Source organism: Schistocerca gregaria, chromosome X (genome assembly GCF_023897955.1).
Source record: "Schistocerca gregaria isolate iqSchGreg1 chromosome X, iqSchGreg1.2, whole genome shotgun sequence".
Classification (NCBI taxonomy): Eukaryota; Metazoa; Arthropoda; class Insecta; order Orthoptera; family Acrididae; genus Schistocerca; species Schistocerca gregaria.
Window position 1 is genome coordinate 207,411,997 of NC_064931.1, and position 27,057 is coordinate 207,439,053.

The window sequence follows — 27,057 nt, forward strand, 5'->3', positions numbered from 1 at the left end:
GCGTGTTTGGCACCGTGCAGGTGAGCACCACAATCAGGACTGCATACGACCGAGGTACACAGGGCCAACACCCGGCATCATGGTGTGGGGAGCGATCTCCTACACTGGCCGTACACCTCTGGTGATCGTCGAGGGGACACTGAATAGTGCACGGTACATCCAAACCGTCATCGAACCCATCGTTCTACCATTCCTACACCGGCAAGGGAACTTGCTGTTCCAACAGGACAATGCACGTCCGCATGTATCCCGTGCCACCCGATGTGCTCTAGAAGGTTTAAGTCAACTACCCTGGCCAGCAAGATCTCCGGATCTGTCCCCCATTGAGCATGTTTGGGACTGGATGAAGCGTCGTCACACGCGGTCTACACGTCCAGCACGAACGCTGGTCCAACTGAGGCCCCAGGTGGAAATGGCATGGCAAGCCATTCCACAGGACTACATCCAGCATCTCTATGATCGTCTCCATGGGAGAATAGCAGCCTGCATTGCTGCAAAAGGTGGATATACACTGTACTATCGCCGACATTGTGCATGCTCTGTTGCCTGTGTCTATGTGCCTGTGGTTCTGTCAGTGTGATCATGTGATGTATCTGACCCCAGGAATGTGTCAATAAAGTTTCCCCTTCCTGGGACAATGAATTCACGGTGTTCTTATTTCAATTTCCAGGAGTGTATATGCAAGAGACTGCAGCTTTATTTGATAACAAGGAACCAAATAATAGACTGCGTATGATAGATGTTCTGAATGAGAGTTTAGTGAAAAAATTTCTCTGTTTGAAAATCTTTGCAGAAGCCTCTTTAGTACATTACATTCTGCACAAAAATTGGATTCATCTTAGATTTAAAAATCTAGTCAGTTGCTGTGCTTCGTTTCTGACTGTATCACTATTCAGCATAAGAATAATATGAATATAAACATGACATAATATGTATATTCTTCCGCATTTGCTCTTGTCTCACTCCAGTTTCATAGTTCATTAGGCAGCAAACACGAAAGAATACATGGCATAATGTTTACATTCTTCTACCTTTTCTTTTAATTTATTTACTGACGCAGAGGTTTTGGCGCCAGTATTTATCTTTGTGCCTGCTAAGCATGCCTGTGGAGCGCTATGTATCTTCAATGGCAGAAGTTAGTTGTGGCAGCACCTACCAACATTTTTCAGAACTTCCACTTACTTTGCACTCGATTCTAAGCTGCAGGCAGTTTTTTGGATTACAAAAAGGCACCATAAAATATTTTTTACATGGATTAGGTGAGGCAAAGAACAAACCGAACAGTGTTATAAGCAGGAACCTAGACTACAGATTCTTTTGTTTAGTGATGGAAGTGTTTTGTGGATGAAGTATGAATGAAGAACTTCATCTGGCACTCACAAGTATGTTTGTTCAAATTTGTACCTATAGCTCTTGTGATGTAGAGGGGTCATTTTTTGCTACAAAAATATTTTGACTGATACATGCAGGAACCCCACAGGACAAATTTAAAAATAATGTTAGCTGTTAGCTATGCAAAAAGGGAAGTGAATTAACAAATTGAGAACAAAAATGATAGTGCCTCTTATAATGTATTTTTCACTTGATCATGCATGTATTGTTGTCTGACAGTGGAAGAATGCACACATATTTTGTGACTGTGCATATAATTCTCCTCTTTTAATTATCACATCAGTAATCAGAACACAAAAAAACCTAATGAATAAGCCACTTTCATTAAAAGGTTTTTTCATTGTTGTCCAACATCTATGTTTCACCAAGTGTTATAGAAATAAGTATTCTGATGATTCAGAATACTCCTGAACAGCACTGTTGCTTGTTTCAGAGCAGTTCACAACAACATCAAGTTATTTTACAAAAGAAATGTGACACAGTTATTACTAGATAATAATAAAAATTAAAATAAATTTTGATTCCAAAGTCATAAAGAAATAATCTTTTTCCTGTATTTTCACAGGGTCACCACATCAATTACTGGATTTGGCAATGTCTCCCCCCCCTCCACCCCCCCCCCCCCCCCCCCACCCACCCGACGACAATTTTGTGTACCTCCCCAGACTGCATCTATTGTTACACAATAGGAAAGTCTGTGAAAGTTTTTTTCTAAATTTTTGTGAGTCATGTAACTGACATGGTTACCAGTCTGGTATTCACTTAGACAGATATTTGAAACTGCCTAAAAACCACATCTACGCTGACCAGGTCACGATGTACCTCCCAGAATCCTGGAAGCGCCTTCATGCTAATGCACACAACTATCAGGGCAGATCACAATCATATAGAAATAATGACTGCTATTTGGTCAAAAGCATATTTATGTGAAATAAAAATTGAGACCGAGAACTTTATTTACTTACTGCAGCTGCCAGCAGCTGTACATTCCTACTTCATGCACAGAGCAAGAAGCTTTTGTATACAAAATCTAATGCAGCCATCAGCAATCAATATAATGGCAAATTGAATTGCCAAGAGAACAAATTAGACAAGAATGAAACTAATCGCTTGTGAGCGATCACACTTTTATATGCAGTGGAAAAATACCATTTAATGGTTGACTGCAAAAAACTGAGTATTCTACACTTAACAGGACAATAAGGTAATCAATTACAGGAAAATATGTTATGGATATTCTTTGGTAACATACACAAAGAAAGCAGTGTTAACTGCTACGTCAGGCTATTATTAATGACAGGGAACTTACCTTGGTATCATAATCATGATCTTCATAACAACGCTGGCACAAAGGGCAATAGTTCCCTTTCTGTCGCAGTTTAAAGCATGCTTTACAGAGTGGAATGTTACCCACAAAATTAGTCACATTTTCAGTACCACAGCTCTTGCATCGGAGACATGTTGAACATACCTAAAACAAATTTATCCTAGGTGTCAGTAACATTATACCATCTTTACAAATATGGTAGTTGTGAGTTTTTTTTTTTTTTTTTTTTTTTTTTTTTTTTTTTTTTTTTTTTTTTTGTATATTAATGGGAACTCTAATAGTGTTTTGTCCGTAATTTCATATCATCTTTTGTGATGTTTATGTTGGGTATTCCTGCAACAAATTGAACTTCGTAATTCAACTCTATTATGCTTTTTGTGGAAGGTGGTGAACTGACAGTTAAGTGCTCAAATCACAGTAAAAAGTTTACAATTTTCAAGGCAACCTGTTCTCAAAATAATCATGTACACTTATTTTGCAGAGTGTGTTTTGAGAGAATTGGTGCAAGATCACCACCATTACAGAGCAGGCAGGTGTGCAACAAAGTAGCAACTAACATTACAATTCAATAATATCGAGTATGTGTGCTTCATTAGCTGTTCCATATTTAAGTTTCACTACTAGCCACACAACTCATAAAAACAATAGTTAGCGCCACTGCAGATATTTGTGTGGATTAAACCTAAGCCACAAACTTTTCACAACTAATTTCATGCATTTATTGCAGTTCATATGAAGGGATATATGGCATAATTATGTAAGTCAAGTCTGCTCATTTTGAGAAATTGTACATTTTGTGAAAAATTTTACAGAAAAACTAGGAAAGCCTAAATGAAGTGCATATAGGGATACTGAGTCTAGTAAGGGATATTATTAATAATGGAGCATAAATTAAGTGTAGTAATATTAATATTATGACCATAATTAATAAAGTCTATGAATTTAATTTCATTTTGAACTAATAATTTCACTTTGAATTAACAATACCTGAGCACAATTACATGTAGCAATATTAACATCAACATCATAATTGTGTACAAATTGCATGAATTTCAGTCTGAATTAAAACAAAAATACATTCAGTTATCCTTGCCCTCAATAGTTTCTTTCAGGGAATAAAAGAACACATGGTGAACAGGAAGGATGTATGGTAACAAGGCTAACATGTCCTTTTTCTTCAAATTACCAGCTAGTTGTATTTCACAGTAGAGTGGTTCCTGTTTTATAATGTTGAGCTCGACTAGACATCCCTTCTTTCCCTGTCATATATATGCATGGTGTAAAATTCCTTTTTAGCACAGTTGTCTCGTAATTTTTTTTCCAGGTTCAAATCTTTTATATTACAATCATTGAATTTGTAGCCAAGAAACTGGACACTACAATTCATTCGTATTGGGATTAACTACTGCCTTCTGCAAAGCTACTGTCAATGAAAATTTTCTTGCTTCATCTGTACTACTCTATACTGAGGTGTAAAATGGCATGGGATAGTGATATGCACGTATGCAGATGGCAGTAGTATCACGTATACAAGGCATAAAAATGCAGTGCATTGGCAGATCTGTCATTTTTACTCGTGTGATTAATGTAAAAAGGTTTCAGATGTGATAATGAATACACATTGAGAATTAACAGACTTTGAACACAGAAAGGTAGTTGAAGTTGGGCACATGAGACATTCCATTTCAGAAATTATTAGGGAATTCAACATTCTGAGATCAACAGTGTTAAGAGTGTGCCGAGAATATTGAATTTCAGGCATTACTCTCAGCACAGACAACACCATGGGTGATTGCCTTCACTTACCGACAGAGAGTTGCAGCATTTGTGTAGAGTTGTCAGTGCAAACAGAGAAACAACACTGCATGAAATAACCACAGAAATCCATTAGGATACTGTGGCAAAATCTGGTGTTAATGGGCTATGGCAACAAATGACCAATGGGAGTGCCTTGGCTAACAGCAGGACATCAACAGTGCATCTCTCCTAGGCTCGTAGCCATATCAGTTGTACCCTAGATGACTGGAAATCCATGGCCTGATCAGATGAGTCCCATTTTCAGTTGATAAGAGGTGATGGTAGGATTCGAGTCTGGCACAGGCCCCACGAAGCCATGGACCCAAGTTGTCACAAGACACTGTGCAAACTGGTGGTGGCTTCATAATGCTGTGGGCTGTGTTTACATGGAATAGACTGGGTCTGACTGAACCGATCATTGACTGGACTTAGTTACGTTCAGCTTCTTGAAGACTATTTGCAGCCAAACAACAATGGAATTTTTATGGACGATAATGCGCCATGTCACTAGACCACAGTTGTTTGCACTTGGCTTGAAGAACATTCCGCACAGTTCGAGTGAATGATCTGACCACTCATACTACCAGACATGAACCCCATTAAACATTTATGGGGCATAATCGAGTGGTCAGTTCATGCACTAAATCCAGCATCAGCAACACATTCACAATAATGGACAGATATAGAGGCAACATGGCTCAATATTTCTGCAGGGGCTTCCAAGGACTTGTTGAGTCCATGCCATGTTGAGCTGCTGCACCGCATCGAGCAAAAAGAGGTCCAACATGATATAAGGAGGTATCCTATATGACTTCTGTCACCTCAGTGCAAATGGCTTCCTTCTTTGTGATTGAGCAATGATTTTACCCCAGTCTGACAGTGTGTAGAAAGTTTTTCCTTCTGCCTGAAGTTCCACAGATCCAAAATCAGCATCATTTGAGAGTTTGGGAGATACAAATGCCCACTTGTCATAAAATTATGCTCAAGAACATCCACCTGAAGTAGTGATCTGTCACAAGTTTCAAAAGCAAAGTGCAATTTTAAAATTTCTATTTTGTCCAGTGCAGGCATTACTGTACATTGTTTGGTGTTTTCTTGCACAAACCAATTCTTTTACGTGATGCACTATGGATAATGAAATTTCCTGTTTTCCTTTCAAAGCTACAGTTTCATACCATACATACAAGACAACAGTCATGTTCCGAGGTCGTGAGAGCCAAGATTATAACAATATACATTGCATTTATAATGTGCTACTGAACATGTTAACTTGAAAAGGCCAGAGCTTTTTCCAAATCTAATGTAAAAGTGTACAAACTTTCGGAGTTGGATTTTGATCATTCCTTATTGACTTTCAAAGAATTTCATGCAGATTTGGCTCTCCTTAAATGAAATTCATGTGGCATTTCTAACTGTCTGTTTTTTTTTTTTGTTTTTTTTTTCACCTGCAGCAACTTACATTTGCTTCTAGTACATATTACATGATGTGCGCGTATCTCTTTTTGGCGGGTGAGAACTTAGATTGAAATCATGATTGAAAATCTTTGTATACAAATGCTCTGACACTGGTTTAATGTTATCTTCAAATAAATTTTTCTATATAATAAATTTTACACAACTGTGGTGTTCAACTCAGGACTCAGTAATGTTTGATAGGGTTTTTCAGTGGAGAATAATGCAACTGATAATATGAAAACTTTTAATGCGGGAATGAGTATGATGAACTGTACCTTCCGGAGCTTTATTGGAAGGTTTATGACGACCTCTCTAATCACTAATGCACCTCTCTGCTTGCTATTCTCTTCATGTACATCGACACATTCTGCTGTTGTATATTCGAAAAGGTCCCAGAAAACACTTTTTACAGACAATAATTCTGAAAATGTAAAGTGCATTTGGAGATTAAGATACAGTTAGTGGTCTACTTGCTGCAGGCGTTTCTGATTTGATTAGTTCACATAAGTTCACATAGGTATGCACTTCCAGAGTTAAAATATACCATTTTTCTAAAATTTACAAAATTCCTTTCCTTTCTTCTTTGGTTATTTTTAAGCACAATGTAGTGTGCAGTGGCAACCATAATTACAAAATATATTAGCAAAAACTGTTTCACCTTTTCTGGTACTATATGCTTCACCTCGATTTCTTTCCAGTTTTGTCTCCTGTCTTGTATCTTCTCTCTGTCATTTTCTTCCACACCTTTGGCATTAGTTATCCTCTTTGTACTCACATTCAGATGAATAATATTCTGAAGCAGAACCCAATATTTCTTCCTCTTTGTTCATGATTTTTCTAAGCCTTTCTAAATTACTCATATTACCATAAACATAAGCTCATTCAAACACCAGTAACGACTGCCAAATAATCAAGCTAACGGTTTAGACAAAAATATAATAATATAATACTTGTCTGAAAATGGTCTAGACAATATTATCATACAAAACTTTTCTGAAAAGGGTTTAGACAATGTTATAATACAAAACTTAGCTGAAAACAGTTTTTATACTGTTAAAATACAACATACTTTTCTGCAAAATAATAATAAAGAAAGGAAAACTTCTGGTGGTGAAACAGAAAATCTAATTTTGTTTTTATGGCATTGTGGTACCAGTCACACTTACTTCACTTTGCAGTAACATGTAAACAGAATGTCTCATTTTGTTTCATAATCATTTTGCAAGTGAGACTTACTTCATTTTGCCATAACATATATCATACAAACCATTTCAAAGTAGAGTTTGTGCTGCCATCTGTGATGCTATTGTGGATATAAAGACATATATCACTATGCCATGCAAATGAGTGCAGTGTTCACTACATAACATGGTGCTTAACTCATTTTCATCCACACCTGGCTTACATCATTATGCCATAAACCCCTCCATATTATAGCACAATTTTTACCCAACACTTGTAATCGATGTGCAGTCCCTGAAGGATAACTGTATCACACACACTTTCCAAAATGAATTTTCACTCAATAGCAGATTGTGTGCTGATTTGAAACTTCCTGGCACTGTGTGCCATACCAGGACACAAACCTAGGACATTAAAAAAAGATTCCAGGTTTGAGTCTTGTTCCAGTAAACACTGTTGATATGCCATGAAGCTTCTGTCACATACTACTTGACTCTTTCTCTGATTTGTCCATTTTAACTAGCATTTATTCCTAATCATGTCAAGCTTCCATTCACTACACAGAATGTAAATTATGTCTTCCAAAATTTTTAACACTTACACAGCAATGGCACTTGACAAAGGAATTGAACTGCTAACTGTGAGAGTTGCTCATTTATTCTCTTAATATAAAGCAGCACTACACTGGAAAAACAATTCTTTTCTGGGAATACATGTTGCGTTCTATGCATCACACAATTTGAAAGATAATCGATATAATTGTACCACCATTTTCTGTACACAGGGTAGTATGTAATGAATATCTTTCTGGAGGAAAATAAGCTAACTTGAAGTCTGGTCATGCTCTACCAGGTATGCTGCTACTGGAACTGATATGCCCTTGCCTCCGCCTGACATGGGAAATGACAGTTGGAACCCCATTTGCCTGTAATACAGCTGTGACGCTTCTTGCAATACTGGCATATAACGATCACACAATCTCCAGTGGAATGTTATACCAATCCTCGATCAGAACCTCTTCTAACTCCTGTAGTGATGAGGGAGTCGGAAATCTGCTCCATAGTCCAATACCGCCCACAAGGGTTCAATAACGTTCAAGTCCTGGGTCCATGCTGGCCAGGGAAGACACTGTGGTTCAATTGCATGCCCCTCATACCATGATTGTTCCGTCCTGGCTGTGTGAAAGGGTGCATCATCCTGAAATATGTCATCATTGTTGGGAAATAACATTTGAAACATGGGGTGCACCTGATCACCTAATATGTTCACATAATCGCTGGCTGTAATGTGACCTTTAAGACTACTGCCTGTGTCCTTAGGATACCGTAATATGGCTGCCCACACCATCACACTTCCACCTCCATGCCTAACTGTAGGAATCAAGTAATCAGGATTGTAGGCTTCTTTTGGCGTTCTCCAGACGTAAACCTGGCCAAGTGTGGAAATGATGAAAAGGTTGACTCGTCAGGCCATATGACGTGTTTCCATTGATCAGCCATCCAGGATTTGCATTCCTGATACCATGTTTTATACTTCTTTGCATTGGTTGTCATCACTAATGGTTTTGGTATAGCAGCTCATCCATGAATATTTGCTGTATACAGTTCTCTAAGGTGGCTATTGAGCTCTGCAGTAACTATGACCGCCATACTTTTGTGTTGTTTTGACACAATTTTTGTTAGTGTATGTCGATCTCTGTCATTTAGTTTTTATTTGCGCCCACTATTACGTTTACACGATGATGTCTTTCCACGATTTGTGCAAGCTGTCATGACCTTTGAAACAGTTGCTCTTGAAACATTCAATAAGCTGGCTGTCTTGGTTACTGATGATCCAGTTAATCGGGCCCCCTCAATCAGCCCTCTCTTGAAGTCTGTTAGGTTTTTGATTGCACATTGACCTCGGCCTCTGAACGCAAATACAAAGTGTGCACTACTGAACCTGCAATGATGCCTAGTCCATACTGAACATACAATGTACACACAGCCCTGTCTCAGTATGAAAGGAATAGCAAAGATTTCAGTTACACGATGTGAGAAATATGATTGCATTCCAGAGGCCCTCAACCATTTTCCATTTGCAGGCATGCACACATCTGGGTTATCATTTCTTCTTCTTCTTCTTCTTCTTCTTCTTCTTCTTCCTCCTCCAAATTTCCAACTGAAGTCTTCCAGCTACTGCTGAAGTGAGCTGGTGACTGAATGGAGATTTGAACCTATTTAGTCTTCGATATGTCAACACGTGGGCATCTCAGACAACATAACTGACGCAGTGACACACACATATAAACCTTACGCAGCTTAATAAAAATTCACCAAATATCAATTTTTGCAACTCGTACATACCAGCACAGAGTCACTTTACAACATCTGCAAGTCTGAATAGGTTATGAGTCAGGTGGAACATTGTAAAAATGGTAGCAGACTTCAGAACGTAAACACAGCAAAGCCTCTTCTTAAAAACTGCTGTGATAGCGGAAATGAGATATAGAAAGATTCTAGAATCTGTCTAAATGGAATCTATCATTCCACTTTATTTGCAGTGTATCTAACATATTTCCACCAGTTAATTGAGCACAAAAGCTCAGAAAGAGGCAGCTGTGTCCCAGATCTGAATTTTCACAATTCATTCAGTGGCCAGCAGAAATTGTAAGACTATACCATCACTGATTTATTAATATGAAGAAGTTGGGTGTTTTGCTGATGTTCAGTGCACCATTCTTTAATCTTTATCACTTGATCTATATGACACTTACCATACTCAAACGGAATTTTAAAGATTCCCAAATTTGTGTTTGTAGATTGTGCACTACATTTCTCAGAAGATTGACTGTTTTGGACAGTGTGGAGGGATAACTTTCACAACACAGTTCTTCATGATTATGATAATTTTTTAAGAAATAGTTTTCACTAATAATAGAAGAGCTATCAACTAGAGAACACCAGTAGCCTCTTCACCTTCCCTCAGTCTTTCTAGAGTTCTGGCATTACATATACCCGTTATTGCTTAATAATACAGACAGTATATTGGGAAATAAAATTTAAAGGGTGCTTGTAGGCTGCAGAGCATAGCAGTGGTTCAATGTCTGCAATTGCAAGTCCATACGGACAAGCTTGTGGTAAACGGAATGTCCTGTCTACAAATCTTCCGCTCCCAAAATGAATAACTCCAAAAATACCAGAACTCTATTATTCTGACATTCCATGGTAAGCTTAATATTCCAACGGAACAAAATCAACTTAATTCAATTTACCAACTTCAATTGAAATTAATGAATATGCACTCAGATGAAATGATGTCCTGTGAAAACCATTCCTTATTGCTGAACCTGAAATAGAATGACTATGTTGAGATAAAGGATAATGTGAGGTACACTAGGACTCAAATTTAAATCTCTTGCTTATTGCAAAAAGTCACCTTAATCATTAGACTATCTGAGTGAGTCTCCATACCTGACTCCAATTTTTATTGTCACTAACATTTCCTAATATTACTTCTGAACACTACAGCCAGCACTTCTTCCACAGGGTATGTGGGAACAGAATCGTGATCAGACAGTATAATGGTCAAGGAGATTGCTCATCATAGATGGTATCAATCAGACGTGAATGAGGGCTACCCATGGTAACAGTCTCTTTCTTCAAAATATATGTTAGTAAGAAATATGTGGAGGTTAGTGTGTGCTTAAATTATGAGATTATATCCATGCAGTTACCAATCGCTGACCAAGACTCAAGAAGCCATATTCTAGTACACAAGGAAACGCATTAAAGCTAACTAATAAACTTGATCTGTTACAGCTAAGTGTTTTATTTACGAATAAAAGCAGTGGAAAGGCTAAAACTGTGTGTGCACTTTCCAACAAAAGGCCTCAACAATTTGGTTAAATATGTCGTGAAAATTATAGACTGAATTTGGTTGCTCATTTTTGGTCTAGAAGGAGTGTGTTTAAGAATAACACTAAGCATGATGTCTGCATTTCCCTTTCTTCTTAACATGTTTGTTGTTCTTAGTCTAATAACACTTCAATTCACTTACTGTGGCGTAAGTATTCTTTAATGAACTAAACTTGCCTCATTCTATCTTCAACTATTTTTGCACGACTTTGTGACCCTTGCAAAGGCCATAATAATCAGGAAGGCACAGAGCTATGTGGCTTCAAACAGATGGATATATCCTGTGGTTTGCAGCTGGAGTTCCTATGCACCCTGACTATGTAACTACTCAGTTTTACATTATGTTGATGAAGCACATGCCCTGTACACCTTTTTTATGTACACATCAATCGGTAAAAAATAGTGGCATTGCCTTCATGACCAAGAAGAATGGGCATTTGTGAACTGACCTAATGACTGCACTAATCACTTTACTACATCACAGGATTGGAGCAAATGTATTTTCGTGAAATATCTAGAACATAAGCTCCTTATGTACTCTCTATACTTTTTTGAGTTGTTTTGCTCAGAAGGTCATGTGAGCAGTGTATGTGGATGTTTAGAACAATGACGCTCAAACAGCTTAAGAGTTGTTTAAACCAAATGATAACAATTTTTTTAAGAATTGAACAGCAACAGTATAGCGTGACAACTGTCACAGATACAATGACCATCCTCCCTTAATACTGTGATAATTATGACATTTTGAATGCCAATTGTACATTTTGAGCTTTAAAAATGAAGAGAACTATCTTAAAGGATAAGATTGCAGTTTTATTAACTACAGAAGAATGTTATATAGAGAAAGAGGTTTTCAAGACTGCCATTCACTTAAGACTTCTCGAAGTTTTTGATAAAATGGCGAAGGTATATACGACTGTTCTTCATATTTCTGAGTGACACTGGAAAAGAAAGCTGTCTACAACGCAAGAGCTTTTCTTGAAAAGTGTGGAGAATAGTTCTCTCCCATACTCGAAGATCTAAAAATTCACAGCGAGAATAGCAGAAGAAAACCAACTTTCCTAATGAAGAGCCAGTTTCACCAAACAACTCTTATTTAAACATCAAAGTTCATTAAGCGTCAGGTATCCCACAGACTAAGTTTGTAATTTATGAGTTGGCTCAATTTGTTCCTTTTTCCATTATGATTGTCAGGCACGTCCATTTGATTTCCAAGAAATGTTCGTCAACATACTCAGGGGGCAGCATGATGTAAATACTGGGAGTGATGAAACAAACACCAGCCGTGAAGTTAACAGGGACATAAGTGAAGACTGTGATTACAAGTATGGTATTTCTGTGTATTTTATCTACACTATCTGATCAAAAGTATGTGGACACCTATTAGTAGACACGAATGTGGAGTGCATCCACCCTTCACCTTTATGATGGCTTGAACTCTGCTGGGGACACTTTCAATTATGTGTCTGAATATCTGTGGAGGAAAGCCAGGTCATTCTTTCCCAAGAGCTTAAACCATAGAAGGCAGTGATGCTGGATGCTCAGGTATGGAGTTATAACTCATCCCGAAGGTGTTCCGTTGTGTTCAGGTTGTGTCTCTGGGAAAGGCCAGTCCATTACTGGAATGTTATTGGCCACAAACTATTGCCTGAAAGATGTTGCTTATCACCACGTGCATTGCCATGCTAATGCAAACAGTTATGTTCCTCCGCCATACGCAAAATAAAATGCTATAAAATGAGTTCATATCCTTCCGCATTTAGCATTTTTTTAAGAGGAATAAGTGACCACATCTTAACCACAAAAAACATCCCCACACCATAACACCACTTCCTTCATACTTCAATGTTGGCACCAGGGAGGCATTTTTTGTACAGTACACTGAGAACTAAACATTTTGAAAAAAAGAAAAAGAAATCTCAACATAAAAACTTCTAAAATAGAAAGACTGCCAAAGTAACTTAGTAACATGTTTCCACTAATATTGCATGAAACTATTACAGAATTTTTTATAGGCTGATCTCATCTCAAATTGTACAGGACAAGTTCGAATGTGTAATATCAATATTTCAAAGTATGCCAGAAATTATATACACACCAAACGGGAAAGTGTAGGTAGATAGACACAATAAAAAAATATCAAGCTTTCGCAACCCACAGTTGCTTCATCAGGAAAGAGGGAAGGAGAGGGAAAGACGAAAGGATGTGGGTTTCAAGTGAGAGGGTAAGGAGTCATTCCAAACCCGGGAGCGGAAAGACTTACCTTAGGGGTAAGACACTATCTAAATTGAATCCTGCCTGGACAGTTCCGTCCTCCATCCCAGCGGGACCCACCTCCTCTTCCTCAAAATCACCCTCTCCAACCTTCCAGGAATTTCACACTTCCAGCATTGCCTCTCAATCTTTCTTGAAAAACCTTGATCCTACTCCCAACATCACCACAGCTGAAGCCCAGGCTATCCGTGATCTGAAAGCTGACCGATCCATCGTCATTCTTCCGGCTGACAAGGGTTCCACGACAGTGGTACTTGACTGCTGGGAGTATGTGGCAGAGGGACTGCGTCAGCTTTCAGACAACACTACATACAAAGTTTGCCAAAGTAATCTCATTCCTGATGTCCAGGCGGAGCTTCAAGGAATCCTCAGAACCTTAGGCCCCCTACAAAACCTTTCACCCGACTCCATCAACCTCCTGACCCCATCGACACCCAGCACCCCTACCTTCTACCTACTTCCTAAAATTCACAAACCCAACCATCCCAGCCGCCCCATTGTAGCTGGTTACCAGGCCCCCACAGAACGTATCTCTGCCTACGTAGATCAACACCTTCAACCCATTACATGCAGTCTCACAACCTTCATCAAAGACACCAACCACTTTCTCAAATGCCTGGAATCCTTACCCAATCTGTTACCCCCGGAAACCATCCTTGTAACCACTGATGCCACTTCCCTATACATAAATATCCCACACGTCCAGGGCCTCACTGCGATGGAGCACTTCCTTTCACGCTGATCACCTGCCACCCTACCTAAAATCTCTTTCCTCATTACCATGGCCAGCTTCATCCTAGCTCACAACTTCTTCACTTTTGAACGCCAGACATACTAACAATTAAAGGGAACAGCCATGGGTACCAGGATGGCCCCCTCATACGTCAACCTATTTATGGGTCACTTAGCGGAAGCCTTCTTGGTTACCCAGGCCTGCCAACCCAAAGTTTGGTACAGATTTATTGATGACATCTTCATGATTTGGACTCAAAGTGAAGAAGAACTCCAGAATTTCCTATCCAACCTCAACACCTTTGGTTCCATCAGTTTCACCTGGTCCTACTCCAAATCCCATGCCACTTTCCTTGACATTGACCTCCATCTGTCCAATGGCCAGCTTCACACATCCGTCCACATCAAACCCACCAACAAGCAACAGTACCTCCATTATGACAGCTGCCGCCCATTCCATATCATATGGTCCCTTCCCTACAGCTTAGGTCTTCATGGCTCCAGTCCCGAATCCCTTGGTACAGAAGCAAATAACCAGAGTCACTTCCTCATCCCCTCAAACCGAGAACCTCCCACAGAAAAACCCCAAAAGTGCCCCACTTATGACAGGATACTTTCCGGGACTGGATCAGACTCTGAATGTGGCACTCCAGCAAAGATACAACTTCAGCAAATCCTGCCCCGAAATGAGATCCATCATGAAATCCTCCCCATTCCACCAAGAGTGTCTTTCTGCCATCCACCTTGCCTTCATAACCTCTTGGTTTATCCCTACGAAATCCCTAAACCACCTTCCCTACCCTCTGGCTCCTACCATTGTAACCACCCCCGGTGTAAAACCTGTCCCATGCACCCTCCCACCACGATCTACTCCAGGCCTGTAACCTGGAAGGTGTACACGATCAATGGCAGAGCCACCTGTGAAAGCACCCACGTGATTTACCATCTGACCTGCCTGCAATGTGAAGCCTTCTATGTGGGAACGACTAGCAACAAACTGTCCATTTGCATGAACGGTCACAGGCGGACAGTGTTTGTTGGTAATGAGGATCACCCTGTGGCTAAACATGCCTCGGTGCACGGCCAGCACATCTTGGCACAGTGTTACACCGTCCAGGTTATCTGGATACTTCCCACTAACACCAACCTATCAGAACTCCAGAGATGGGAACTTGCCCTTCAATATATCCTCTCCTCCCGTTACCCACCTGGCCTCAACCTCCGCTAATTTCAACTTGCCGCCCCTTGTTCATCATTTGACACTCAGCAACACCTTTGCCTCTGTACTTTAGCCTCAACTGACATCTCTGCCCAAACTCTTTGCCTTTACATATGTCTGCTTGTGTCTGTATATGTGCGGATAGATGTGTGTGCGTGTGTGCAAGTGTATACCTATCCCTTTTTCCCCCCTAAGGTAAGTCTTTCCGCTCCCGGGATTGGAATGATTCCTTACCCTCTCCCTTAAAACCCACATTCTTTTGTCTTTCTCTCTCCTTCCCTCTTTTCTGATGAAGCAACCGTGGGTTGCGAAAGCTTGACATTTGTGTGTGTGTGTTTGCGTGTTTTTTATTGTGTCTATCTACCAGGGGTTTCCTGTTTGGTACGTCACAACATCTTTTTTTAATATATTTTTCCCATGTGGAATGTTTCTTCACATGACATGTATCGAAAAATAAAATATTTTCATTTTATGTTGATTAATTAAAATGTTATTAACTTATCGAAAAATGGCATTTGTGATATTGTGTTAATGAAAGGAAGGTAAAAAATGTAATTAGTAAACTATACTGAAGAGCCCAAGCAACTGGTATAAGCATTCGTATTCAAATGCAGAGATATATAAACAGGTAGAATACAGCACTGTGGGCGGCAATGACTATATATAACAAGTGTATAGCAAAATTGTTAGATTGGTTACTGCTGCTACAATAGTACTTTATCAAGATTTAAGTGAGTTTGAACATGGTGTTATAGTTGGTGCACGAGCGATGGGACACACCATCTCCGAGGTAGCGATGAAGTGGGGATTTTCGCAGACAACCATTTCATGAATGTACCGTAAATATCAGCAGTCTGGCAAAACATCAAATCTCCAATATCACTGGGGCCGGAAAAAAATCCTGCAAGAATGGGTTCAACAACAACTGAAGATAATTGTTCAACGCTACAGAAATGCAACCATTCTGCAAATTGCTGCAGATTTCAATTCTGGGCCATCTTCAAGCATCAGGAAGCGAACCATTCATCGAAACATCATCGTTACGAGCTTTCAAAGCCGATGGTCCACTCATATAACCTTGATGACTACATGATAAAGCTTTACGCCTCATCTGGGCTCGTCAAAATCAACATTGGTCTGTTGATGACTGGAAACACGTTGACCTGTTGGACGAGTCTCATTTCAAAGTGTATCAAGTGGATGGATGTTTAAGGGTATGGAGGCAACCTCACGGATCCATGGACCCCAATTGTCAGTCAGGCATGAACATTATTGAGCATGTCTGGGATGCCTTGCAACATGCTGTTCAGAAGAGATCTCCACTCTCTCATGCTCTTACAAATTTATGGACAGCCCTGCAGGTATCATGGTGTCAATCCCCTCCAGCACTACTTCAGACATTACTCAAGTCCATGCCACATCGTGCTGCAGCACTTTTGCATGTTCGCAGGGGCCCTACACGATATTAGGCAGGTGTACCAGTTTCTTTGGCTCTTCAGTGTATTTACTATACAACGTACTGTTTTCAATTACCCAGAATGACAATCACAGTAACATCTGCATTGCAAGCAAGTCTCAAAATTGCATTAAAAATTGCAAGATCTGGGAAACTGTTTTCAAAAGGGGAGTTTGTAAAAGTCTGTCTCCTTGATGCTGCAGAACTTGTGTGTCCACAAACATCATCAGGTTTTAAGAAATTGGTTTTTCGAAACAGTGACATGGGCCGTAAGTGTTATGGCTCACTAGGGGCTTTGTTGCTTCATTAGTTGCACTTGATGAAGCAACAGATCTTACAAATACAGCTCTGGTAGTAATATACGTATCAGATGTGTATAACGCTCTACATGTAACAGAGGATGTATGGACTTATCAGGGGACCTTCCAGTCTTGGAAATTCAGTTTGGGATGAGACTTTGCAAGTTGGTGGCACACCTCAAGTGTGCCCACTCATAGAAGACTGAAAGCACACTATTTAGAAAATTCTGAGAAAAAGGGCTCCCAAGTTTTATAGTTCCATATGTATCTCATATCTGGTCAGAAGTAGCATTCCAGCATACAGGTGAAATAGCTTGGTCAGTAGTGTGCTAGAATGTCATATGACCAATCTGGGTTCGATCCTACCTGGCGGCTCGATTTTACTTTGTTTCCTTAATTGTTTTACAAATTATAACAACTTTTACATAAAGTTAATGACCTATAGTATTACCAATTACATCACAAATAATTTTATTTTGTTTATGAAAAGGCTGTCAGTAGCTACTTAAAATGTGGATCACACTCGTCAATACTTTCTTTTTAAAAGGTTGAATCATTTCAATTGCATTTTTAATCGAGGTAAATTAAAAGTGTTTAGTACTGTCATTATAACATTATAATAAAATTTGGTGATATTGTAAGCTGTGGAAAGGTTATAAATATTCATTGTAAATTCGAGGAACCAGTGTATTCATGGAAAAGCAAAGTACAGCTGTTGCCCTATTGTATATAGAAACAGGCAGACAGTCAGGAAATGTTAAGGCTTGCACTGAACTAATCAAGCAGTGGACCTTACCTGCTACATTACCACTTCATTCCTGACTTTACAGTGAAGTGATGATAAAAGATGTAGTTATTTATTACAAAAGCTTGCTTGCTGCAAATAATTTGACTGCATCAGAATCTTGAACGAAAATTTCTCGTGAAGCAATGTTGATGAGTGAAGAAATTTATAGACATACTATGGACATGTTGGCTGAAAAAATGCTTGTGACTGCTGATGAACTTGCTCACAAAAATGAAAACTGTGAATATGAACCATTTGAAAAGCATGAAGTCCACAAGTTATCCGATGAATACAAAACAGAAGAAAAGAAGGAAAGAGAAGTAGATCCTCACAAAGCCACAGCCCAGGCGCAAACTACAAATATTACAAAAAAAAGATGCAGCCAGTTAAGAAAGAAAGAATATTTATCCCAATGGGAAGAAGACATAAAACAGTGGGGCTATCAATTTGATAAGTGTGCAGCAATCAGTTCCTGGACATACCATCATTTTTTGTTGAAGCCAAAGACAATTATCAGTAAATGTTTACACGAAATTTACAACAGCGGTCTTTAGTAGCAGCACAACAGTTTACAGATTTTTTATTTAAAGCTTCTGACAGCTGGGTTCATATATTCAAAAATAAATATGGAATTTGTCAGCAAAAAGTGACAAGATTTGTTTCAAGAAAAGACAACACAGCGATGATCGAAGAGACTTTGGCTGCGGCACATGCTTTTCGAACCCAGATGTTAAAACTGATACCGGATTTCAATAAAGATTTTTTTATCAACACTAACCAGACAGGATTTTGCTCTCTCTGTTTTTATGATTCTCTAACAAAATTCTTCGATTTTGGTTGTTCTTTCTTTCCAGATGTCAGTATTAGTCTGTGTACAAACTATTTTCATCAAAAGACATGGCATGAATACATAGATACACTGCTCTATATGCTCTCAATCTGTCTGAAAATATCCTACCTAATCCTACCTAAAGTGTGTGTGTGTTTGTGTGTGTGTGTGTGTGTGTGTGTGAGTTCACAAGAGGCAACTGGTAACTTTGGCCCCCAAGTTAAAAAAAAAAAAAAAAAAAAAACAGGAAAAGAAATTATAAAAATGTTGTAATAATGTCTTCCGCATCTGGAAAGCTAACAACAGAGAGGTATACTGACTTCCTCAACTAGTGTTTGAAGTCTTTATGTGGGTCAAGAACAGTTTCTGTTAATTATTGACTCTTGGGGTGGACAAGCAAAGGCTGAATTATACGATGAAATTCTTCAGGATGATGAGAAATAATCAACATTTACAATTAAAGTGACTCCTCCGATAGGTACTCCACTTATTCAGCCATTGATGTCTATTTTTATAGACAATAAAAAAAATTGATGAAGCATATACAAAATTGCCCTTATTGTATCGATAATAGTAGAGACATAAACTGACAAACTCTCGTGAAGACTGTTTAAAAATACTATCAATAGTCCGTCCATCATCAGCTGACACTGTCAATTTTAAGGGAAATGATCCGATATGACTGGTATGCTTCCAGGGTTTCTTATGAATGTTTCTGATGAATGTCAACAAAGTATGTTTTTCAACAGACCTTTAAAAAAAACATTGTTCCTGTAAACAATCGTCCTTCATAAATTGTGCAAAATGCGAAAATATTTTTTGTTTTCACTGTTTTTCTGCCAATTATCATTCTGGTGCTTGGACATAAAATACAAAATTGACATATGACCATGCCACTGTAAAACATTTTATATGACTGAAACGTCACCCAGAATTTTGTGACAGTAGTAATTAATTTACCTCCATTAAAAATGCATTAGAAATTATTTAACTTTTCAAAAAGAAAATATTGATAATTGTAATTCACATTTTAAGTAGCTGTGACAGTCATTTCATAAGATAAATAAAATTATTTATGATTTATTTGATAACACTTTAGGTCATTAACTTCATTTAAAAGTTGTTATAATTTTTAAAACAATTAAAAAATAAACTGAATTGTATCAGCAGGTAGGTAGGATCACACCCGGATTGTTCGTATGCCTTTCTAGCATGGCTATTTTATCCATATGCTAGAATGCTACTTCTTACCATATATGAGGTGGGTATGAGCTACGCCTAAAACTTTCAATCCACTCCACCCCCCCCCCCTTTCTCCCCACCACCTTTCTTTTTTAAAAAATTTTTTCTTGAAAGCATGCTTTAAGACTGCTATGAGTGGATACCCCTGAGGTGCACTACCAACCTGTGAAGTCTCATCCCGAACTGAATTTCCAAGACCAAAAGGTCCCCTTGTTACTGCCTTTCAAAGTGCCTACGACAGATGTGGACTTCCTAGCCGCTGTCAACCAAGTGATCAATGGTGTCAGTACGCATTGGAATCTGTTATTATCAGTGATCACGAATGGAGCACCAGCAATGTGATGCCATCATAGAGGGCTCATAGACCTGATATGCAAAAAGGTAGAATGCACACAAACGAGATGTTGTATGGAATTCACTGCATTCTACATCGAGAGCCGTTTTGTGCAAAATCAGTAATGTTAGAAAACATCACGCAAATTATTACATGCACTATAACCTATCTGAAAACATGTGGGCTTATACATTGCCAGTTTCGCCAGTTCTTGGAGGAATTAGAAGAGGAGTACAGTGACATACTTTACTAGAACAAAGGACACTGGGTCAGTCTAAGTGAAATGCTGGAAAGATTTTTTTATTTATGTTTGGTCTAGTACATTTCTTACACGAGACAGGAAAGAGTGAAGCAAAATTGGAAGATCCTTGCTGGATATCAGACATCACACTTCTCACGGACATTACATCTCGCATGAACAGCCTGGGCGTCAGTTTGCAAGTGAAAATAATTTTAATTTCTGACATTTTGGAACAAGTAAACACTTTTCATAGGCAGCTTGCTCTTTGGGAGATCCAACTATTGTCTGAAAACACTTAAAGTTTCCCTACCCTTGATTTGGTACATGAAAGAGCTGCATTTCAAGAATGTGTGTCAATAATTATAAAAGTTAAGAAGCTATTTTAAGCACAATTTGTAGACGTTACAAGTGTGTCTCCTACCATTTGTTGCTTTGCGCAGCCATTATCAGCATCAGTTGAAGGTGCTCCGAATCATCTACAGATGGAAATGATCGACCTGCAGTGCAATACATGGCTGAAGGACAAGTTCTTTGCAATACAAAGTACAAAAGAATGCTATGAAAACTTTCCACAGCAAGAATTCCCATGCCCGTCTCATGAAGCCATGAGGGTTATGTCCATGTCTGGTTTCGACCTATGCATGTGTGAAAGACTTTTCTCTGTAATGAAAATAAATAAATAAAAGTTTAGATCGAGTATTACTGACAAAAATCTTCGTGACTCCTTGAATTTATCATTGTATTGTGCTTTTGTGCTTGATATTAACTTTTATAAAACTTCCTAGCAGATTAGAACTGTGTGCCGGACCGAAACTTGAACTCGGAACCTTTGCCTTTTGCAGGCAAGTGCTCTACCAACTGAGCTATCCAAGCACAACCCATGCCCCGTCCTCACGGCTTTACTTCTGCCAGTACCTCGTCTCCTACCTTCCAAAATTTACAGAAGCTCTTCTGCAAACCTAGCAGAATTAGAACTAATGGGGAAAAAAAAGGATATTGCGGAGACGTGGCTTAGCCACAGCCAGGGTGATGTTTCTAGAATGAAATTTTCACTCTACAGCAGAGACAAGGTACTGGCAGAAGTAAAGCTGTGAGGACGGGGCATCATTCGTGCTTGGGTAGCTCAATTGGTAGAGCACTTGCCCGCAAAAGGCAAAGGTCCTGAGTTTGAGTCTCGGTCCGGCACACAGTTTTAATCTGCCAGGAAGTTTCATATCAGCGCACACTCCACTGTAGAGTGAAAATTTCATTCTAGAAACATCCCCCAGGCTGTGGCTAAGCCATGTCTCCGCAATATCCTTTCTTTCAGGAGTGCTAGTTCTGCAAGGTTCGCAGAAGAGCTTCTGTAAAGTTTGGAAGGTAGGAGACAAGGTACAGGCAGAATTAAAGCTGTGAGGACGGGGTGTGAGTCATGCTCGAGTAGCTCAGTTGGTAGACCACTTGCCCGCCAAAGCCAAGGTCCCAAGTTTGAGTCTCAGTGCGGCACACAGTTTTAATCTGCCAGGAAGTTTCATATCAGCGCACACTCCGCTGTAGAGTGAAAATTTCATTGTATTAACTTTATAGTTTCTCATCACCAATGATATACACATTTTGGACTTTTTTCTTTTGTCTAATTTAAAACTTTTATTTACTAATTGTGTCTCATCCTGTTCCATATTACAGAGGCGAACATTGTTATCAGAAAAAATTGGTATTAAACCAGTTGTTCAAGGTATACTTATATGCCTAAAAATTATTCTTTAATTACTGAGCCGAATATGTGATATCGTTGAAATGAAGGGTATTCAGGTACCTAACATGGGCATAAAACAAATCCAGCATATTTCTGCACTTTTTATTTTAACCATGTCGTATGTTGACAGGGTGATGGAATAACACAGTACCTTCCCACAACAGCTTTGCACACTGCGAAAGGAGCATGAGAGAGCACTAGGTACAGTGTATCCCAGCTAGTGGGAAAAGTGAACCAGTGACATCCGTGTTTAGACACACATACTGAATTAGCGGTTATAGTTCTGTTTCCCTGTTTACACATATGGTAAGTGTACACACTGTGGCCAGGAAGTCGCACATGTGCAGCAGCTCCCCATGTGTGCAGAATTTCTGGCCGGCCCTGGTGTACTGGGTAGAAAGAACCATTACAGACCATTCAAAATAATTCGACAAAATTTGAATGTGATCTGGAGCAGCAAAGGATGTTTATTGTTTTTCAGCCCTCACGTTCCTGTGGCATGTAGCATGATCACAGACTTGGGGGACGGGGGCTCTGACATTGTTATATGGTTGAATAAAATGGCAAACGGTCCCCCTATAATCCCCCAGTTCGGCAACAGCCTTCGTGCTACATGTGTACCACTGACCACATTTAACATGTACCTGTGTGGTGAGAGGCCATTTAGTGATACCAAATGACTAGCAGTATAGCTAACACTTTCCACAAACATAACAATTCGTATGCAGCCAGCAAATGCTAGTGCAGAGAAGTGTGCAACCAAGCTATTTTGCTTTGATTGACAAAAATCATTCTTTTCAGTGCATTGTATGAAATCTGGGAATAAAAAAATGTTAAAAGTGTTGCTTACACTCTGGCTCACTTCAACACAAAGAACACAAATGTTTATTGTGTTTTACAGAAATGTGTTATGGAGACATGGGTGAGTCACATTTCTCCACAGAAGGTCATGACTGCAGGACCGATGTTTGGCAATCATGATGAGGAAGCAAGAAATCAGTCGAATGTCATTTCCCAACACACTGCAATTCATGGCAGACCTATCACAGTTTGCGGAGGCACCAAACGTGACGAGAAAATGCCCTTTTTGCTGAGCCACCTCCAGCACTGAGTGTAGAGCGCTAGCGGGATGAGACAGAGGAGCCATATGTCATTCAGGTTGGGGAGTGGCCATCCACCCCGACTTAAATCCAATTGAAAGTGTGTGGGAATACATGAAATGAAAGCTAAGGCACATGCATCTCCAACCAGGAAAAGGTGGGAAATTGACCAATGCCTTACAAAACATCTGGACCAACATCCCCCATGACTGCATCAATTCTGTGACCCACAGTGGTTGTCGCCGATGCCAAGCTGTTATTACTACCAGAGTTGGTATCACCTGTTTCTGAATATTCATTGTAACCAATAAATAAATCATTGAAATAGGAATGTGTATCTTTCTTTGCGATGAAAATGATTTCCTTGTCCATCAAAACCAAATAGGTGAGTTGCACTACATCACTGCACTGGCATTTGCTGGCCACATTTGAGATATAATTGTGTCAAAAAGAGTTGCCTATACCACAGGCAGTGAGGCTGTCGCCAAACTGAAGGTGGGGAGTGTAGAGGGACAACCTGCCATTTTATTCAAACATATAACAATGTCCGTGTCCCCCCCCCCCCCCCCCCCCCCATGATCATGCCATAGAAATGTGTGAAACATGAGGACTGAAAAAGTATAAACATCCTTTGCTGCTTTGGATGACATTCACATTTTGTCAGACAGGAATGAATGGTCTCATGACACTCCAAAGCAAAGAAGTGTTGAACCATCCAGGAGGTGTCAGCAGTACAAAACGTTGTCACAAACATTGTCCTGTTGCTCATCACACTGCAAACTGTAATTTTTGACTGTAAAACATGTGGGAATCAATGTCCCAGAGGAAGAGATGGTTTCTTAGACACCTTTTATACCATCCCCTGAAGCCTTTTCAGGTCAATTCTGAGCGGTGGTGTGTGTGAAATGCTTTCCTCGGCCACTCATATGAAAATGACATGTTTTAAACACTAGGAATTGCACTTCTAACCTTCATTGCAGAAGCGTCAAAAGAAAGTGTGAAATGTGGGCAAGAGGATCATTAACCCAACTTACACCTTACATGAACTTCTGAGTTCTGGCCTTTTTTTCTCACATTTGTCAACACCATGCGGTTAGAACTGTCAATGAGCCTGAAGGTGACGTCACAGAGCGCCACGTTTTGCACCATTACAGAGGAAGGCCATAGGCACCTTTCAGCCAAGCTTCACGCTTACGCACTGTGATGTGATATAAAAAGGAGATCTTTAAATTGTGCTGTGCAGTTAAATACTGCCATTTAAATGTGCCACATATTTTGTAAACCCAAAGTTTCTATTTTACAATTTTATAAAATAACTTTTACAATTATTTTATACTTTTGATTTTTGCAAGAGAGAAGAAACATAAGTTAACATAAAATTGTTAATAATAGCCAAGCCGAATGTCACTATAATCATTAATTTGGACAATACAGCTTCTAGAACATTCAAGAAGTCCATGTTTTGATATATACAACTGACCATCAGTCAGTAGTTGGCAGTCGGTACCTGCGTAAGTCTTTGTTTCAGCATGCCTACAGCAGGTCTTTTGTCTCACAAAGGTATGTGCAAAAAGCTCTTTCTAGTAATTGATTTCTCTTTCCTTGATTTTTTTTAGAAGAATCACTGTAGTGTATGTGCAGGCATTTATATCTAGAGACAATGAGAAAGAAGATATGGTCACATATATAAAGCTCACATCTAAAAATAATAAAAATTCTGAAAGTGTGTAATTCTGTTATGAAGATCAAGATACCTTAAAATAACAGCTATCACACTCTCAATGGAAGCACAGCTGTCTACAAGATGCCAAAGCTAAAACAATTAGTAGGTAGGTAGTCCTCTTTCATCCATTTCTGCTAAGAATGATGTTCCTAATAACTACGAGAACCCTCCCATCAATGATGCTGTAGTAGCACAATAGGTAAATGGGTTGGCCCAGCTAATCTTATAGTTTCTGAGAATACCTATACTGCTGATGGAAGTGTTCAGGTGTACAGTCCCACATTCATAGTCTGTTTTGATGCCCAATTTGGCAGTGCCCTGCCACTCACTATGGCTAAGCACAGCACAAGTGGATTGGGTTATGGGAAAATGTGTGTGCACAGGAACACGTGTAGAACCCATAGTGCATTAAATGTTTTGCATAATGCACTGGTTCCTCAGTTGTTGTCACTTCCAAAAATAAGAGCTCAAAGTAAAGTAATTATAATTCATAATGGTTGTACAAACTCCTCCTTAGTCTCTGCCTATCAACAAAGAAATAGTGTGAATGGCTCCAGTTCCAAATGGCTGAAAATCACTATTAACATCAAAGAGAGTATCTTATGTGTAAACCAACAATTTTAAAATCCTGGCCAGTGAACTTATCTTGTACCTCAAATAATGTGTGTTTCAATGGAATAACTATTTGTCAATATTCAGAAATAATCACTATCTCAAGTATTTTTTTGTACATTTCTCCTAAAGTTCTTCCTTGATACAGTTTCTATGTCTTGTAAATTACCTCTAAATTCACTTGTCAATGCCATTACTTGCTCGTTGTGTGCTTTTACCTAAAACCTTCTATATTTACCATAAAATGACAATACAAATTCGTTTTTGGAGGGGGTCCACAGTCTGTAAACAGTGACAGTGAAAGTTAAATAGTGCAGTTTTTCACAATGAAGGCAACAGGGAAACCCAGAAAAAAATGAGAGACTGTGGAAGGAAAACCATAATGTAAAACATAAAAAAACCAAGAAAACCACAAAACGTGGTAACAAGAAAGAGAATAAGAGCTCACTGATGCTGCTGCTTTGGTAATAGAAGAAAAAAATGTTTACCTCATGGAGAACCCCTTCCAACACCAAATTTGTTTGTAAGCAAACATAGACAGAAGTGCTTCAACCTCAAGACAATAAAAAGTTTCATTTTCTTCCAAATTGAGGTTTTAACTTGCCTGAAATACACATCCTACTAGTTATCTAACCAGTGTTTATTTTATCCAGACAAATTAAATGTTTTTTTTAAGTTTCTGAGTTTCACTTTACAGTTCCTTCTCACATTTTTCCTCCACCACCACCACTACCAACTCGCCTTTAACTTGCACAGTCTAAATTTACTGGCAAATGCTAAACAGAAGTGTGTAAGGTCCTAAAGTTTAATATTCATTTGTACCAGCAAGTTTTGTTTGTATGTATATACAATACTACTTACCCATGGCCTATTGGCACTGTGGAGTCGTCGACCACTCAGGCAATCTGTATGGTAAGTGCGATGACAACACTGACAGCTGAGCTGCTGTCCTTTCCCATTACCACACACAGAACACACCGTGCAGCGTTGACACACCCAGTTTGACAGTGAGGTGCCACCAAACGCTTTTATGTTTGGATCACGAAGGCCGTCTTCCAGGCAGAATCTGTGGTATGGCTCGCAACATGAGGCACAGTGAATAAGCTGGTTAAGAGGGAGGAAATATGAATAAATATGCAAATTATACATTCAGACATAAGATATGTAAGTTAAAAACTAATATCAAAATTCAAAATATTAAGCCAGTAAGAGTCAGATGAAGTATCACAGTACACTGTTTGAGAAGCTGAAGATGCCGCTAACCTAATAATGCAAGCTAAACTAGAAAAAGTATATCATAAGTATCCTGTGTGATGCACAGTAAATAAACTCTGAAACATAACAGATAAACTTTGTTGCACATTTATTAAGTCAACACACTATTACTGCTGAAATTCGGTTGGCAAAGCAAAAAAATATTTCCGT

At 39.1% G+C, this 27,057-nt stretch overlaps 1 protein-coding gene across 1 annotated transcript in view; it reads right to left on the reverse strand.

The window, feature by feature from the left end:
* Positions 1 to 27,057, reverse strand: part of LOC126297969 (histone-lysine N-methyltransferase trithorax-like) — a 118,992-nt gene that overhangs the window by 59,447 nt on the left and 32,488 nt on the right. The window contains exons 3-4 of the mRNA XM_049989285.1: positions 26,494 to 26,736; positions 2,702 to 2,863 (exon numbers count right to left, since the gene is read on the reverse strand). Coding sequence (XP_049845242.1) covers positions 2,702 to 2,863; positions 26,494 to 26,736 — 405 coding nt within the window. The remainder of the gene's footprint in view (positions 1 to 2,701; positions 2,864 to 26,493; positions 26,737 to 27,057) is intronic.